Raw genomic sequence first — 16484 nt, forward strand, 5'->3', positions numbered from 1 at the left:
TAAGGATAACAGAAATACACAGACATATTTATTTCTTTCACAATTTTTTCAAGGACTGTCCTTGATATTCACCCCCCCATGTGTTTATCATTGTATTTCTCTTTAAGTTGTTCTCCCCACTCCACTTTCTCACTCCAAGTCCAAAGCCATGTTGCCTGGGGTCCACTGGTAAAGGTTTAACAACCAGATCTCTGGGGAACTAGGGGTAAGAGAGGCGGGGGAATGTAAGCAGAATACATGCATTATTAACATTTTCTCTAGTCTTTCTAAAGTATAGACAATCAACAAAACAATAAATTAAACCCTGGTTTGTAGTATTTGCCAACTTTAAAGGTATAAATCAAAATTTAATAATTGGCTCTCAAAAGCCAGTTTGAGCTGGCTCCAGCATGCTTGTTGTTGTCTTTCACAGTATTAATTGTAGTTGACTGATTTGGTGCACCTTTTTGATACCTCATAACAAGTGTTTGGAGAGTACAGCCATATCATTATTCCCTTTCATGGAATGAGAGGGCTGGAATAGATAACTGCTTTGTCAAATTCGTGTGATTTTAGGTGTAGAGAACAACATCACCGCTTCTTTGTCTGCACACTTGACTTACCTGGGACTCTCTGCTCTCTGTTATTTGCAAATATGACACTTTCTTTTGGTCTGTCACTAATTCCACCATTTTGTTCATTCATATACCATTTCTGCCATCACCCATTCCTGAGATGTATATCGCCACATTCTGCAAATTACTCCCTGCCATCTTTGATTCTGGAAATACATTTCTGGAGTATTTGATCTAATTATTTACTAGTTACTCAGAACTTGATAAAACTGGAATTGAAAATGCTTCCCCAGGCCTGATTCTTGCTGGAAGAAAGGGGACAGTTCTTCCTGAGCATCGCTAGTGCTAACTGCAGAATCATTCAGATCATTTGGCAGAAAGTGAGCCCCATGATGAAATTCTTGGTAAAGCACACACTGATTTCTCAGGTGTTATGAAGCCTCGCATTCTTGAGTGTCATGGTCATAGTGTTATGAATTTAGAGCTACAAGGATCCTTTGAGATGATCTATTACAACTTGTTCATTTTATAGATGAGGACAAGGAGCCCTAGACAGGTAGAGTGATTTGCCTAAAGTACACAGTGAATAGAAAAGGCAGGATTTGAATCCAGCTATAATATGCATTTCTTTCCACATCAACTCTTTAGAAATTGGTTTTTGACTTCTTTTGACTATTTCTCATTTTCTTTCCTTTCTTCACCTGTCTGCATAAAGGCATTTTGCTATTCTTTACCATCCTTGCTTTATTAAAAGGCATCATTGTAGGGGTGGCAGCTAGGTGGCACGGTGGATAAAGCACTGGCCCTGGATTCAGGAGGACTTGAATTGAAGTCCTGCCTCAGACACTTGACACTTACTAGCTGTGTGATCCTGGGCAAGTCACTTAACCCCCACTGCCCCGCAAAAAAAGGGGGGCATCATATTGACAGTATAGGAAGTAGATAGAGAGTTGGCCTAGGAGTTAGGAAGACCTAGGTTGAAGTACTTCCTCTGACATATACTAGTTCTGTCACCCTGGGCAAGTCATTGTCCCCTCTTGTCCCCCAGAAAATTTTCTCAAACTATACATTTCAGAGTAGGTGCTAGTCTGCACTGGCAGAAAGAGTTTTCTCTCTGGCAGCTCACTATCTCAATGAAGTCAAGAGACTATTCATATAAGTTAATAGTATGCTCATTGTAGGGCAAAAACATAGATCTGGTCCCTGCCTTGTAGAAGCTTACAATCTAAGATAGATCCATTGACACAGTCACACATTTAAAATGGACAATCCTTCCCAAGTGAAAAAGGGTTTGATTTGTTGTTTTGTTGATTGTCTAGATGCAAGAAAGTCATGGAGAAAATGCAGATTAGTGCCGATTCAATTTTTAAATGTATCCTGTATACATTTTATTTTGAAAGTGGGTTGTTGACATTTATAAGTATAACACTGCTTCTAAGCCTAAAATTTTCCAGTTCTATAAAATGATATTACTGGGCCACCATAAGCACAACATATTTTGCATTCTTTTCCCACATTCTGTCTTTCACTTTCCCTATTGAATAGAAAACATATTTTTGACAGGGCTGGTCAGAATTAGGGCCACAGACTGTTACCATGGAACAGGGCCAGGTTAATTGATCTACATGGATCCAGATACCATGATATTGGCTTCATTAGCATCATGGCCCCCAAAACCTGAGCTATGCATCTAAGTGCATGTAGACAGTAGGAGGGAGAAAATATGTACAACCAGTTAGCAAACATTTACCAAACGCCTTCTATGTGCCAGGCACTGTTAGGCACTGGGGATACAAAAAAAGGGGAAAAAATTGGGCCCCACATTCAGGAGTGTGCATTCTAATGGGTGAGACAGCATATAAATAAGTGGGTGACTACAGGACATAGACAGAGAAGATGGAAGGCAATCTGGAAATATAGGGGAGCTGGAAAAGACCTCCTACCACAGGTAGAACTTGAGATCCTCTTTAAAGGAAGCAAAGAGAACCAAGAGGCAGAGCTGTTGGGGCCAGAGAATTTTAGGCATAGGCTGCAGTGGGAAACGCGATGCTGTATTCAAGGGGCTACAAGATCAATGTTGCTTGTATAAGTTGTTTATAAAGTATGTGGAGAAGTGTAAGATGTATGAAGAGCTAGAAATTCCAAATAGAGTACTTTATATTTCTTCCTAGAGGAAAATAGGGACCAGTGGAGCTCATTGAGCATATGTGTTGGGGGTGGGGTATAAAGCTGATATGATAGGCCCTCACTTTAGGAAAATCACCTTGGCAGGTGATGGATTGGAGTGGAGAGAGACTTGGAGCGAGGAAATAAGTTGAGAGGCTATTTCAGCAGAACAAGTGAGAAGTGGTGAGGGCCTGAACTAGGATTATGGTTATATAAAGGGAGAGAAAAAGGATGTGTCTGAGAGATGCTGTGAAAGTAGGAACGAGAAGGTTTGAACATGGATTGTGCATGTAGGATGAATAAGAATGAGGAATCAAGGATGACACAGAGTTTGTCAGTCTGGGTCACTGGGAGGTTGTGGTGCCCTTGACGGTAAAAGGGAAGTTCAAAAGATGGGTGGGTTTGGGGAGAGAGATTATGAGTTCTTTTGGAGGGCCTACAGGACATCCATTTCAAGATATACAAGAGGCAGTTGAACATGTATGCCCATAGCTCAGGGTCATTGTATGTCTGGGCATAGAGATCTGGGCATCTTCTGCACAGAGGAGATAATTAAATTCATGGGAGCTGAGGACAACACAAAGTCAGATAGTGTAGAGCAAATAAAGAAGAGGGCCAAGGACAGAACCATAGCATGGCACTTGTGAGTGTATGCTACTCTTGTCCAGATTGCACAAGGGTAGAACTCAAAGATGATATTCAAATATGACCATTTTGTTGTTTAAAGCAAGCCTTGGACAAATATTTGGCGAAGAAGATGATTCAAACCAGTGGTTCACAAGGTGTGGTCCAGGGATCCCTTTCAGTAGGTCCATGAGGTCAAAACTATTTTCCTAATAATAATAATACTAAGAAAATATTGTAGAGATTTTTACTCACTTGTTTTTTTAAAAAAAGATCTTTGGGATCTTTGTTAATTTTCAAGTACAAGGGTTCTGAGACCAAAAGTTTGAGGACTGCTCATTTAAATTATAGGCTCATATGATCCTTTGGAACTTTCTAGATATTTAATTCATTTAGAAAGTCAACTTAGTACAAGCTTTCAGAGAGATAGGTTTGAATCTTGGCTCTGACACTTGCTAGCTATTTGACTGGGACAAATCACTCAATCTCTTTGAGCCTCAGTTTCCTCATCTGTTAAATGAGGATAACCACAGCACTTACTTCATAGGGTAGTTGCAGGGATCAAATAAGAAAAATGCATGTGAAATGCTTTACAGACAAGTTGTACAAATGCCAGGTATTATTAATCTTTTATCACAACCAAAGACATTAAACCTTGTCCTAAAACTGACTACCAACCAATTTTGGAAGGAAGGTGACTTTACTGACTGACTGACTGACTGAGAAAACTGGAACTGAACAAGGCTTTCATCTTATCTGGTGATTCAGTATAGCCCCACAGCCTTTCAGTTAGCATTCAATTTGTTTTCAATGGGGGGCTCTGGGATGAGCTTCAGGAGTTTCTAGTAGCCTTAGACTGGAGTAATAAACAGTTTAGCCTTTCTTTCCTGCATGAGGACTGCCTGGGTAACCCTGCTCCCTTTGCCTCCAGGATCATTCCAATCTTTCTTATTCATCGGCCTAAGAATAACATCCCATATGCCACTGTGGAGGAGGAGCTGATCGGGGAGTTTGTGAAGTATTCCATAAGGGATGGGAAGGAAATCAACTTCCTGAGAAGAGAATCAGAAGCTGGTCAGAAGTGCTGCACCTTTCAGCACTGGGTATATCAGAAAACAAGTGGCAGTCTGCTTGTCACTGATATGCAAGGTAAGAAGACTAGCTCCCTTTGGGAACAGAACGAGCAAATGAGAAAGAGAGTTCACTTGTGATTAACTGGAGTAGATAGTTCCTTGGGGAGGGGGGGGGGGACCTGTTTATTGCTTCACTGATGGTCATAAGTAATTCTACCAGAGGATGAATGGGGGAAGGGAAGGAACACAAAACCTACGCTCATAGGTACCTAGATTTTGAGCTGGGAGGAACCTTAGACGTCATCAAGTCCAACTCACTCATCTTATAAATGAGAAAACTGAGGCCCAGAGAGTTTGAGTAATGTGCATGAGTAATAGCAAGTGGCGGAGCTAGGATATGAACTCAGGTCTCCTGACTTCAAATCTCATTCTTTTTCCATTGTATTATGCAGCTCCAATCTACCTATGTGGTACTGTTTAAAAAATGAAACAAACAAAAAAAAACACAGCATTTTCTTAAATTTAAAAAAATTTGGTGAAACATATGGCCAAAAAGAAGGGTAGAATAACTTACAGTTATTTCCCATGCTAAATAGAATGACTGATTACTCTAGATCGGGGTTCTTAATTTTTTTTGCGTGTGTATCATGGTCCCCTTTACCAGTCTGGTGGAGGTTTTGGACCCCTTTTCAGACCAAGTCTTAAATGAATAAAATTAAATCTAAAGGGTTATCAAGGAAACCGATTATGTGGAAATAAAGATGTCATTTTCCCCACCTAAATTCATGGCCCCCTGGAAATTTATCCATGGTAGATTCCAGGTTAAGAACCTCAGCCCTAGATAATAAAAGGATGGCTAAATAAGTATGTCCTTCTCTAAGCAAACCCAACACCACATGTGAAAGTCAGAATTAGAAAAAGATCATTAAGGAAGTGATTATCTACTTTACAGAAGGTTGCCTTCTTTTTACAAAAGGAGTCACGCCAGGATTCCTTTAAACATCAAACTTCCTTAATGCATTTAAAGGATAATTCAGTTCATACATAGCTTTTCAGCAACACAAGGTACAAGATACACCGAGCTGGGGTTTTTGTGTGTTTCTTTGTGCTCTTCTGCATTAATAAAACTCAATAATGATGTTGTTGGCCTATAAGAAGCCTGCCTCCCCCTCCAATTAACCAGTAAAGTTCATTTCAAGTCTGTTCCATTGCTTCCTGCTGTCCTGGCTACTCCCAGATTGATCATCCCTCTTCCAGCCAAAAGACCCTGTTCACCCCCACCCCCACCCCGAAAAAGAGGGGGTGGGGAATATTTGGTCTTTCTGATGACCCCAAGAGGCCAGTACTCTAAAAGTAGCTGTGTTCTTTTACTCTCAGGAGAGATGTCACTGCTGTAAAAAACCTCTTCCTCCATAAGCCTAGGTAGTTTTCTATCCTAATTAGACTCTGGTTGTGCAATCATTGATGTTCCTTTCCCTCCTCTTCCTCTTTAGTGTTAATTTTGCATTAAATATGAAGCAATAGCCTGAAGCTGTCTGCATCCTTTTTTCCCTTTGCAATTGGCAATAAACAGCCATAAAACAACATTACATTCCAGATATAAAATGAAAAATGTTAGTGAATGTACCACTGAGGTGTTTCACAAGAGTGTTCCTTTACTCAACCCTAACAGGAAATCTGCCTTTTTTTTAAACTGATGGCCACATAGTTGCACATGATAATTCTATCCCTGTTCCAAACAATTTCCATGCTCCTTCCTGCTTACTCAGACTGGCCCTACATCAAGGGTTCTTCACCTTTTTTGTGTTATTGACCCATCTCTTTGGCAGTCTACAGAAACTTTCTCAGAATAATGTGTTTAAATAATCAGAGGAAATGCTAAATTTCAGATAGGAATGAGTGAAAATAAAGATGTCATTTTTCCATCCCAAGTTCATGTACCCCCAGAAATCTGTCCATGGCAGATAATGAATCCTTGTTTTACACAATTGAGTGGTCTGGAGAGTGGCAATAATTGGGCAACAGAAGATTAGATTACAGATGGCGAATCCAAAGCAGTCATCTTAACAACTGAAATAATTGGGCCGGGTTTGGTGGAAACAACTGTCTCAGTTGTCATTGTGATGAGTGGATCATATCTTCATGGACTAGTCAGTCTGTGTGACTCTCACACACAAGGGCAGCCAAAAACAACCATTCTATCCCAGAGATGGTCTAGTTACTGATGTTATGAGACACACAAGTATGAAGTGAGACAGTGCTATGATGAATGAGTGAGGATCAACTAGCTCATGACATCTGCTCTTATAAAACTGCTCTGGGACATCAAGAGCAACTCACTTACAATGTATACCCTGAAAACAGCTGGGACCAAAGCTCCAGGATTATGAGCTAGAAGGATTTTGAGTTTGGACTTTGTATAAGGGAACAAAGAACTATAGTTCTCTACAGCATTGCTGGAGATCTGAGAAATCTGGCTTCTTTCCTCTTCATCTCTTAAGCTTTATGCCTTTTTTCTTTAAAAAAAAAAAGGTTTTCTTGAGCAAAGTTATAGAGATCAATCTATTCTGACCAAGATGCATATGCCAGTTTTTAGTTAGGAGCAGAGGAAGGAAGAAGACAACAGTAATGGTCAATAGTGTTTGAATGATCTCCAATAAAAGATCATTGTAGGGGCAGCTAGGTGACACAGTGGATAAAGCACCGGCCCTGGATTCAGGAGTACCTGAGTTCAAATCCAGCCTCAGACACTTGACACTTACTAGCTGTGTGACCCTGGACAAGTCACTTAACTCCCATTGCCCTGCAAAACAAAACAAAACAAAAGATCATTGCACATCCCAACAGAACGGAAAAAGGAAAGAATCAGTTCTTTTCAGTTCAACAAACATTGTGCCTACTACACACATGGCCCTTAGTATATGTAACATGAGAGGCATTATGGTATAGTGGATGGAGAGTTGGCCTTAGAGTTAAAAAGACCTTGGTTCAGGTCCTGCCTCTGACACATACTGGTTGTGTGACCTTGGCAAGTCACTCAGGCAACCCTCGAAGACTAGAAGTTACAGGACAATTGTAGACCTGCATTGGTAGAGGAAGTTCCTTTACAAGGAATTGACTACCCTAAAGAAAGCTCAAGTCCAGACCAAACCAAACCAAATCACACAAAAAATAAAGAAACAAATAATGCAAGTCCTCTGCTAGACTCTGAGGATATGAGGAGAGAAGACCAAAACAATCTCTGGCCTCAGGGAGCTTACATTCTGCAAGTCCAAAACAATGAAATACAAAGTCAACAAGGTATTAAATTACAGTACATCTGCCAATCCTAGGCCAGGAAAAACTCTCCATCTAGGCCATCTCTAAGTGTGCTATATAATGCTTTCTCTGATTTTGAATTCTGCCTTACATGGATTTATAAACATGATACACCTTGTGCCTTCAGCTACACATGAGTGTGTGCTTTTAGTTCCTAAGCCTGAGTTATCATATTTTCATTGGCTCTTGGAAAATACCTTTTCCAAGAACATAGCTTTCTAGTGATTTACTGACCCTTGCAGACTTGTTATTTATTTGGGGGGAGTTAGGGCAATGAAGGTTAAGTGACTTGCCCAAGATCACACAGCTATGATCCTTGTAGACTTGTAAGACTTAGAAATGTAGGCTTGGAATTGAACTTAAATAGCAGTAGAGAAAGGCAGTGTGGCAGGGGGGATAGAGAGCCAGAATGGGGATCTGAATTGTCTTGCCTTTGACAGACTCATACTAGCCCAGTGACACCAGGGAAGTCATTTAATTTCTAAAGGCCTTGGCAATTCTCTAAAACTGTTCATTGCAGAGCAGGCTCTGAACTTCAATGAGAGTTTTTTCCCCCTGGGAATTCCCTGCCCCAAGCCCCAATCAATTCCCCTCTCCCCTCAAAAATATAAGGGACGGGGGCAGCTAGGTGGTGCAGTAGATAAAGCACCGGCCCTGGATTCAGGAGTACCTGAGTTCAAATCCAGCCTCAGACACTTGACACTTACTAGCTGTGTGACCCTGGGCAAGTCACTTAACCCCCATTGCCCTGCAAAAAAAAAAATATATAAGTGATACTAGTAAAGTTCCATGATGCTATCACCAACAGATTTCAAGGATATAAATACTGTGGGGGCAGCTAGGTGGCGTGTGGATAGAGCACCAGCCCTGGAGGCAGGAGAACCTGAGTTCAAATCCAGCCTCAGACACATAACACTTACTAGCTGTGTGACCTTGGGCAAGTCACTTAACCCCAATTGCCTCACCCCCAGAAAAGATAATAAACAAACAAACAAATAAATACATTTTAAAATTAAATAAATAGATAAATGAATGAATGAATGAATGAATAAATAAATAAATACTGCGGAAACCAGTCACCTAAAGCTAAGCCAAGCATATCCCTTCACCATCCATCCCTTCACTGGGGTACAGTAGAACGAGTATTGGCTCTAAAATATAAGGACCTGTGTTCAAATGCCACTTATTACTTGCGTGACCTTGGGCCAAGTCCCTTTACAGCCCGGGGCTTCAGTTTCCTCATCTGTAAAATAAGGGAAGTAATTGTATGACCTGTGAGGTCCCTTCCAGCTCTGGGTCTCTGAAGTGACCGCTATGCCAAAGCTGTCCTGATGACTTCATATTACCAGTTGTAATATCATACTGTAAAGATTGTTTGATAACTCTTGGTGAATTGCAGTCCTTGCTAAAGAGAACTTTTTTTCTTGTTTCTATTTTGTTTTTAAAGCCACATTTCATTTTTTTCTAATCTAGCAGGGACATCTGGTAATGGGGGAAGGGAGTAGAGAGCAACAACCTGGTTTCAAGGACCTTTTGCCAAGTGATTAGGGGAGAAAGAACCTTAAAGGAACTCTAGAAAATGGATTCGTGATTTTACAATACATTTTGCATGCGCTGTGAAGCAAGATCCTCAAGGAGAGTTTTTATTTTTATTTTTTAAAATAGGCCCTGTTCTCCAAGCCCCATGATGCATTTCTGTGTGTCTTGGTAGTTAACAGTGTCAGAATAGAGAGATAAATCAGCTCTTGACTGTGGAAAACACTTTTAAAAATGCTCATTGCCGTCCACCAAAGTACCATTTCTAATTTAGCTCGAAGGTTCAAAACAGAAAAATAGGTCTCAGAGCTTCTGTATGACTAACCAGACTGAAAAGAAAAATGGCCCAGGCCATTGCTGGGCTCCACACAGGCCCCGCTGTTTCAGAGCAGTGATGTTCCGTCTAGTTCCTGCTTGATGGGGTGCAGGGGAAGGAAGATATGCTAGTCTCCCTGCCCCTTACTCCCCCTTAAGAAAGCTCATATAAACCTGAAAAGACTTATATATATTTTCTATTTTTTATATGTATAAATCTTTATCCAGTAGAATGGAAGGTCTTGAGGAGCAAGGATTCTTTCACTTTGGTCTTTCTATCCTTAGCACTGAGTACTGTGCTGAGCCCCTAGAACCACATAGCATGTGCTTTTGATTAATGGGGGGCCAGAGGAGCACCAGAAGCAGAGTCATAGAATCTTGAAATTGAGGGTGTGGGGATCTCAACTTCTGTCTACTCCAAACCGCACTTGAAAAAGAATTGTCTATAATATTGTAGATAAGTGAAGATTACCTAATACAGATAGCTGTTGTCATAATGATATATTAAACTAGAATAGCTATTTGTGAGAGGTGAAAAAGTGCATGGTGGATAAGCTGGCCTCAGAGTCTTAATACCTCATTTTAAGTTTTTGTTTCTGACCCATATAGACTGTGTGACCCTGAGCAAGTCACTGAACCTCTTGGGCCCCAGGTAACCCTTTAAAACTACCAGTTGAAGAGACAATGGAGACTAGCATTAATAGCAGGAGTTTCCTCATCTGCACATTCCTAATAGTCATACATCCAGTCCCTATCTCTGTAGCAACTTACTACTTTGCTTTCACATATATTCCTTTGTTTTGGTCCTTAGAACATAGTATAGAAGGCTGGCCTCAGAGTCAGTATGATTTGGGATTAAATCTTGCCTTTGCTATACATTGGCTGGGGGACTCTGGATGAGTCACTTGACCTCTAGAGGTTGTAAATGATAGGGTAATTGCTAATCCTATTTGATTGGGGGGGGGGGAGTCAAACAAAGAAACAAATTCAAATATCCACCATATAACTCTCTCTCTCTCTCTCTCTCTCTCTCTCTCTCTCTCTCTCTCTCTCTCTCTCTCTCTCTCTCTCTCTCTTTTGCGGGGCAATGGGGGTTTAGTGACTTGCCCAGAGTCATACAGCTAGTAAGTGTCAAGGTGTCAAGTGTCTGAAGCCATATTTGAACTCAAGTACTCCTGAATCCAGTGCTTTATCCACTGTGCCACCTAACTGCCCTGCCCCACCATATAATTCTCATAAAAACTCTCTAGAGGTCAGAAATTTAAGTATGATTTGCTCCATTTTAGAAGTGAAGAAACTGAAGCTCTTTGACATGAAGTGGCTTGTCCCAGGTCACACAACTCTTAAATGATCCTGCAGACTCAAACCCAGGAGCAGAGTTAGAGAGACAGTTAGTTTCACCACCACTGTCCTAAGCTGGTTCCAAAATGCTATCACCCCCCCCCAAAAAAAGAAAAAAACCAAAACAACAATATACAAAATCTTTCCCCATGGGAACAAAGGGACTAATAGCATCAGAACAGGGTCAAATACCAGGAACCACAGTCTGTCTTCCCAGAACTGGAATGTAGGCAAGGGGCAGACACCAAGCGTCAGGCAGGACCAGCAGGGTGGCTGCCGTAGAGGCTGGCACATCTTTGTGAGGATGCTCTCTGAATCCTTACCAAAGGTCAAACAGCAGATTTTTTTCAGGGTTTAAACTGGAGATCGTGGTGGGCTAGAATACAGGAACTGAGAATGGAGCCCAGAATAGAAGCTACATCTGTGCTTGATCTAGTCAAGGAGACAGAGGAAAGACATTCGGGAAATTATACTCAATAATTAAGAAAAGAGAGATGCTACATGCCACCTCCCTCCCCCACTGTAGCACTTGAGTAATATCAGGAGAATTGGAACTTTTATCCCTCTACTGTAGCAAAGCAGGGGTAGGAAGGTGTACCCTTAGTGGGGGTATGATTAGAGCACCTTTACTCTGCAAAGCAGAGAGTGCCCACTCATTCCATTCTCATCATTTGATAGAGCTGGAGCTTGGTTTCTATCTGACTGAAGGAATGCCCTAACTTCCTTCACTATCAGGGTTTGCCTGTCCGTGTCATGCTCTCTCCTCCTCTCAGTATCTTCTGCCATCTAAGAGCTTCCCTTTTCAATATTTAATTGGACTCGGGCCTTTTAGCAAGAGCCAAAGAACCCCATATGCATCTCCTTGGAGAGAGCTCCTGGGAAAAGGATAGAAGAGGCCGAGATGAATTCAACTGGATGTAACCAAAAGGAGTACTCCCGGACAGGCAGTGTTGCACAAGGGGCAACTCAGACCTGGAATGCCATTTCTCAGGGCCGTGAGAGGCACTCCATTGTCCGGGTATTCATGCCACAATGATTTATTTACATAAGACTGGAATCCACTGTCCTTCTCCGGATGTGCAGCCTACAGTTCCTCATTACTGCTATGTCAAAGGCCTGGCACTCCTATTATCATTCACTTACAGACAGTACATTTCTGAAAGGCTAGCAGTCACCAGCCAAGAGAAAGCAACCCCAAGCAGAGGAAACCAGGGTGGAAAATGATCTCCCTTAAGCAGGAAGTGATTAGAAGCATCAGTAGGGCCCATCAGTAGTGGATTGTTGATTTCCCTTCTGAGAAGCTCATGGTATCACAGGCCCTATATTTCCTCTCTTTTCCTGTAGGTGTAGGAATGAAGTTAACTGACGTTGGCATAGCAACACTGGCGAAAGGGTGAGTGGAAAAAGAAATCCAACAGCGTAAGCTTTTGCATTGTATTTCCAACGCCTCGCTGGGCAAACACGATAGAAACTGGCGTGTGTAATGTTGGTCTCTTGTCATAACTTTGAAAGACAAATATCTTAGTGTGATTTCAATTCACCTCTCTCATTTCCATCAATTATTTATGGAAATGGACCTTTTAAGTAAAACACATTTACTGTCTACTTTTTTTTAAGGTGTATTGCATATTTATTTTAGAATTCATTCCTTATAGCTTTATCTTCAAATAGATAAAGGTACCATTGTTTTCCCTCTTCACATGCACACTTTGGTTTTCTAAGATTTCTTTTTTCAGCATTGCTAAAAATTTAGCATTATCTCCAAAGTAGAAAAAAGAGTTGTCTAAGAAATATTCCCTTTTGCAATCAAGTGAACGTAATGAATTTAGTTTGTAGTGGATAATATTAAGAAAATGGTGATTTCTTTATAGCTGTGAAAAAATTCATTAGTCCCCCATTCTATCTCCTCACCTCCCTTCTCCCCCAATCTTCTCCTTCAACATAGGATATTATTTTACTCTGCCAGAAAGGAAGATAAAAAGAGAATGGCCTTGGGAATGTGTGTGTGTGGAGGGGGTGGGGCGGGTTACTCCCTATCTGCTCTAAAATATTTCTGTATTTGAGATTTATGGTAGCTGTGTATTCTTTGGCTACAGTGTTGCTATCTGGCCTTGGTGGAAGATGAGAATATAAAGATACGCTTGAAAGAAAGTAAAAAAGGAAATACTTCTTCCCTTTAACCTGCAAAATCAATCACCCGGTATTTCTTGAGGATCTGTGGGAATAGCAGTCCTGTATCCAAATCTGTTTGGGTTTCTGGGCTATAACTTAGATTGGGCGTTCCCTCTCTTCTCCTTTCTCAGCTCCCTTCAAAAGAAAAAGTCATGTAAACTTTCCTTCAGAAAACCACTAGACTGTACAGCAGCAGGCATTTTTCTTGGCTCCAGATTGGTTGTGATCATTGTAACCTTTGAGGTCAGGTGTTATAATGCATGGGGCTGGGGTTTAGAGGGGGAAGGCATTCCTTGTATATGCCCCCACATGCTCATCTCTGCCTTTTTAGAACAATCTCTGTCCTAACATCAGAGCAGGAAAACTTAAATCCTACCATTCAGAGCCACAGAATCACAGACTAGAGAACCCCTTACATTATCCTTAACCTCTTCAATATTAAGACAAAAAACAACAATAACAACAATCCAACAAAACCTCAAACCAAAAGCTGCAGTGCTCTGGCATAGTACTTAATCATTTAGCAGCTGTTTTAGAAATACGGACCATAACCCTGAGGAATTCAGACCCTTGGAGAGCCCAAGTAGCTGCTTCTCCTCCCTCTTATCCCTTCCCCTCCCCCTTCCAGTTTATGGACAAACCAATCCATTGGTTTTGTATGAGCCTCTTAAGGTCACTGGACTGGACAGATGCCATTAGAGGTGGTGGCTACACAACAATCTAAAGGTTTATTCATGTCCCCCATTTTTTTTGATTGTGTACCGCTATCAGTGAAGAAAAATAGTCCTGGTAGGATATGCCTCAGAATTTTTCCAATGACACCCATAGGTATCAGGATTAAGTTATAACTGTCCTAATAGGCTAATACCTGGCTCTGAAGAGGAAATGTTGGGAGCTTGCAGAGCAGAGGGAGAGGGGAAGGTAGGGACAGAATCGGGCTGTAATGAGTGAAGGGCAGGTGTGATTGTGTTGAAAGCAAATCCCATTACTGGCTCTCTGGGAAGGTTGGGATACAATCCATCTTTCCGCTCTCTTGATTGGCTGATCACAAACCCTTTTCAGTTTCTGCTGTATTGTACAGAATGAGATCAAGAAGGGAGATACTGGGCTGAGTAGGAATGTGATCAAGTTTTCCAGAGAATGTTAGAAGTGAAAAGAGCCTTAAAAATTATCTGGCCTAAGTGCTTCAGATAAATCCCTGAAGATAAAGAAATCCAGGCCCAGAGGGGGGAGGTAACTTGTCCAAAGTCACACAGTGGAAGGAACAGGTCTAAAATCCATTTCTAATTCCCAGTCCAGTAGACGTTGCCAGAGAAACAGGAAAGCTGATTATGAACTCTATGCAATAGAAGTTTGTTACGAGGTGACTCTCCTAGAATCCCAAATAGGTAAATAAAACAAAAGGACATATTGAAGGAGCTTTAAGAGGGCAAGTAGGTGGTGCAGTGGATAAAGTACTGGCCCTGGATTCAGGAGGACCTGAGTTCAAATCCGGCCTCAGACACTTGACACTTACTAGCTGTGTGACCCTGGGCAAGTCACTTAACCCTCATTGCCCCAGCAAAAAAGAAGGAGGAGGAGGAGGAGAAGCTTTAAAATTGATTCCAGGATAAGACAGGAAGAGCAATGGGAAAATAAAAAGGAGTAAAAAAACTTAGTATAACAGGGATCAGACTGAAAAAGGTTGACAGAGCAATGTCAGAAGATGAGGTATACATATAAATTCACTTTAATAAGGATTTGTCATCACCCATGCAGTGTCTCACCCCAGGGAGTGCATGCTTATTTCACTCATGGCAGGACTAGAGAGTTGAATGTTAACAACAGGCTAGGGCTAGCACATAGATTTATGCCCTATAGATAGCCCCAGGGCACATATAACATCAAAGCGGGGAAAACCACCAATAGACAAAATCTGTTCATGGAAGGAGACAGATTATCTAATAACCTGATTAGAATGCATGAAAGCATAAGAATGGGAGAAATACTACACACACCTTCAGAGACTGCAACTTTTTTATTGATTTTATTACTGATAATAGGCATCTTTGTCTACAACAGAAACAAAAGGAAACTAACAAAGGGCCATAAATTTATTTCCTATGCTCTACAGAAGTTGGTATCCAATTAAGAAACTAAAGCCAAGGGTGGGGAAGTGACCTGTCCAGGGTCACACAAGTAGCAAATGACAGACAGATGTAGGATTTGAATCAAGGTCTTGAGCACAAAAGACATTTTTTAAAACCAGGTTAAAAAAAAAGTATACACAAATTAGACTCTAAATAGCTTTTCTCCATTGGATTCCATTTTCAACAAAGTTGAAAGAAAAATCCAATGCCAAACCTACATTTGAATTATTTCCACAGATGAACCTGCTACCATCCAAAACAACTGATGGTGGGGGGAGAATGTGGGGACCAGTGTTTGGGATGATTGATGGAGCTGGGCACAGAAATGGGTTTGTTTGTTCATGGCAGATTTCAGTGACTTGGAGGTGGGAGAAATGATTTCTTATTCATTTTAGTAAGAGGGGGCTTGAACAAATCATGACTCTAAAGCAAGCCTAGATCTTCCCACTCTGCCAAGCTATCTCTCATTTCTCTCACAACCTACATTAGAGAAGAGGCTTCACACTGCCTTGTGATGCCGTGCTATCAGAATACCCTAACTTCTCACAAATGCAACTTGTACTGTAGTCATACCTTAATTAAGCTAATGGATTCCAGAGTTGGTGACTTGGAGGTAAATTGTTATTCATGAGCTTCCTAAAAGAATATGGAGCAAGCATCATGAATTATTCATTTGTTCTATGATAACCCCCAACCCCAGTTTTACTCTTAAAACAGAAATATGTGGTATTTCTTCTGGGAGAAAGAAGATACTATTATGCTTGAGAGCATGTCATATATATCCCAACCCCATTAATCTTTTGGCAAAGGTGAAAGAAAAGTTCCAAGTGGTTAGTCAGAAACTCTAACAAATTGAATTGTCTTGACATCTATTTAGCCATTGACTTTTCATCATCCGCTCCCTGTTAGAGAGATTCAATCTGCTGACTTTAGTGCTGCACATTTTTTTTCTCATTGAAAATTCCTCAGCCAACATGAAATGTTCTGGAGGGAATGCCTTCCAAGAGGGAAAAACAGCTAGTTCCATAGTGGTTGCTTGGTATCATGAAAATAATAGTTGCCTTCGAACAAGCAAGTAAAAACAACAGCAACCATCACTGAAAAGAGTGTGCAGAAGTACTGTGACTTCTCATTTATTTTCTATTGATCCCGTAGAAAAGAAACAAAGAAGGACAGATCCAAATAAACATTTTGTTTTGTTTTCTTCTGTTATCCAGGCTGGAGATGAAGGTTAAAAATTCAGTCAGCAGAGGGCA

General features: G+C 41.0%; 1 protein-coding gene across 1 annotated transcript in view; it reads left to right on the forward strand.

Moving 5' to 3' along the window:
• ALPK2 (alpha kinase 2) overlaps positions 1-16484 on the forward strand; it is a 180892-nt gene that overhangs the window by 137464 nt on the left and 26944 nt on the right. The window contains 2 exon segments of the mRNA XM_043966972.1: positions 4276-4493; positions 12272-12320. Coding sequence (XP_043822907.1) covers positions 4276-4493; positions 12272-12320 — 267 coding nt within the window.

Source organism: Dromiciops gliroides, chromosome 1, assembly GCF_019393635.1.
Source record: "Dromiciops gliroides isolate mDroGli1 chromosome 1, mDroGli1.pri, whole genome shotgun sequence".
NCBI classification, from domain to species: domain Eukaryota; kingdom Metazoa; phylum Chordata; class Mammalia; order Microbiotheria; family Microbiotheriidae; genus Dromiciops; species Dromiciops gliroides.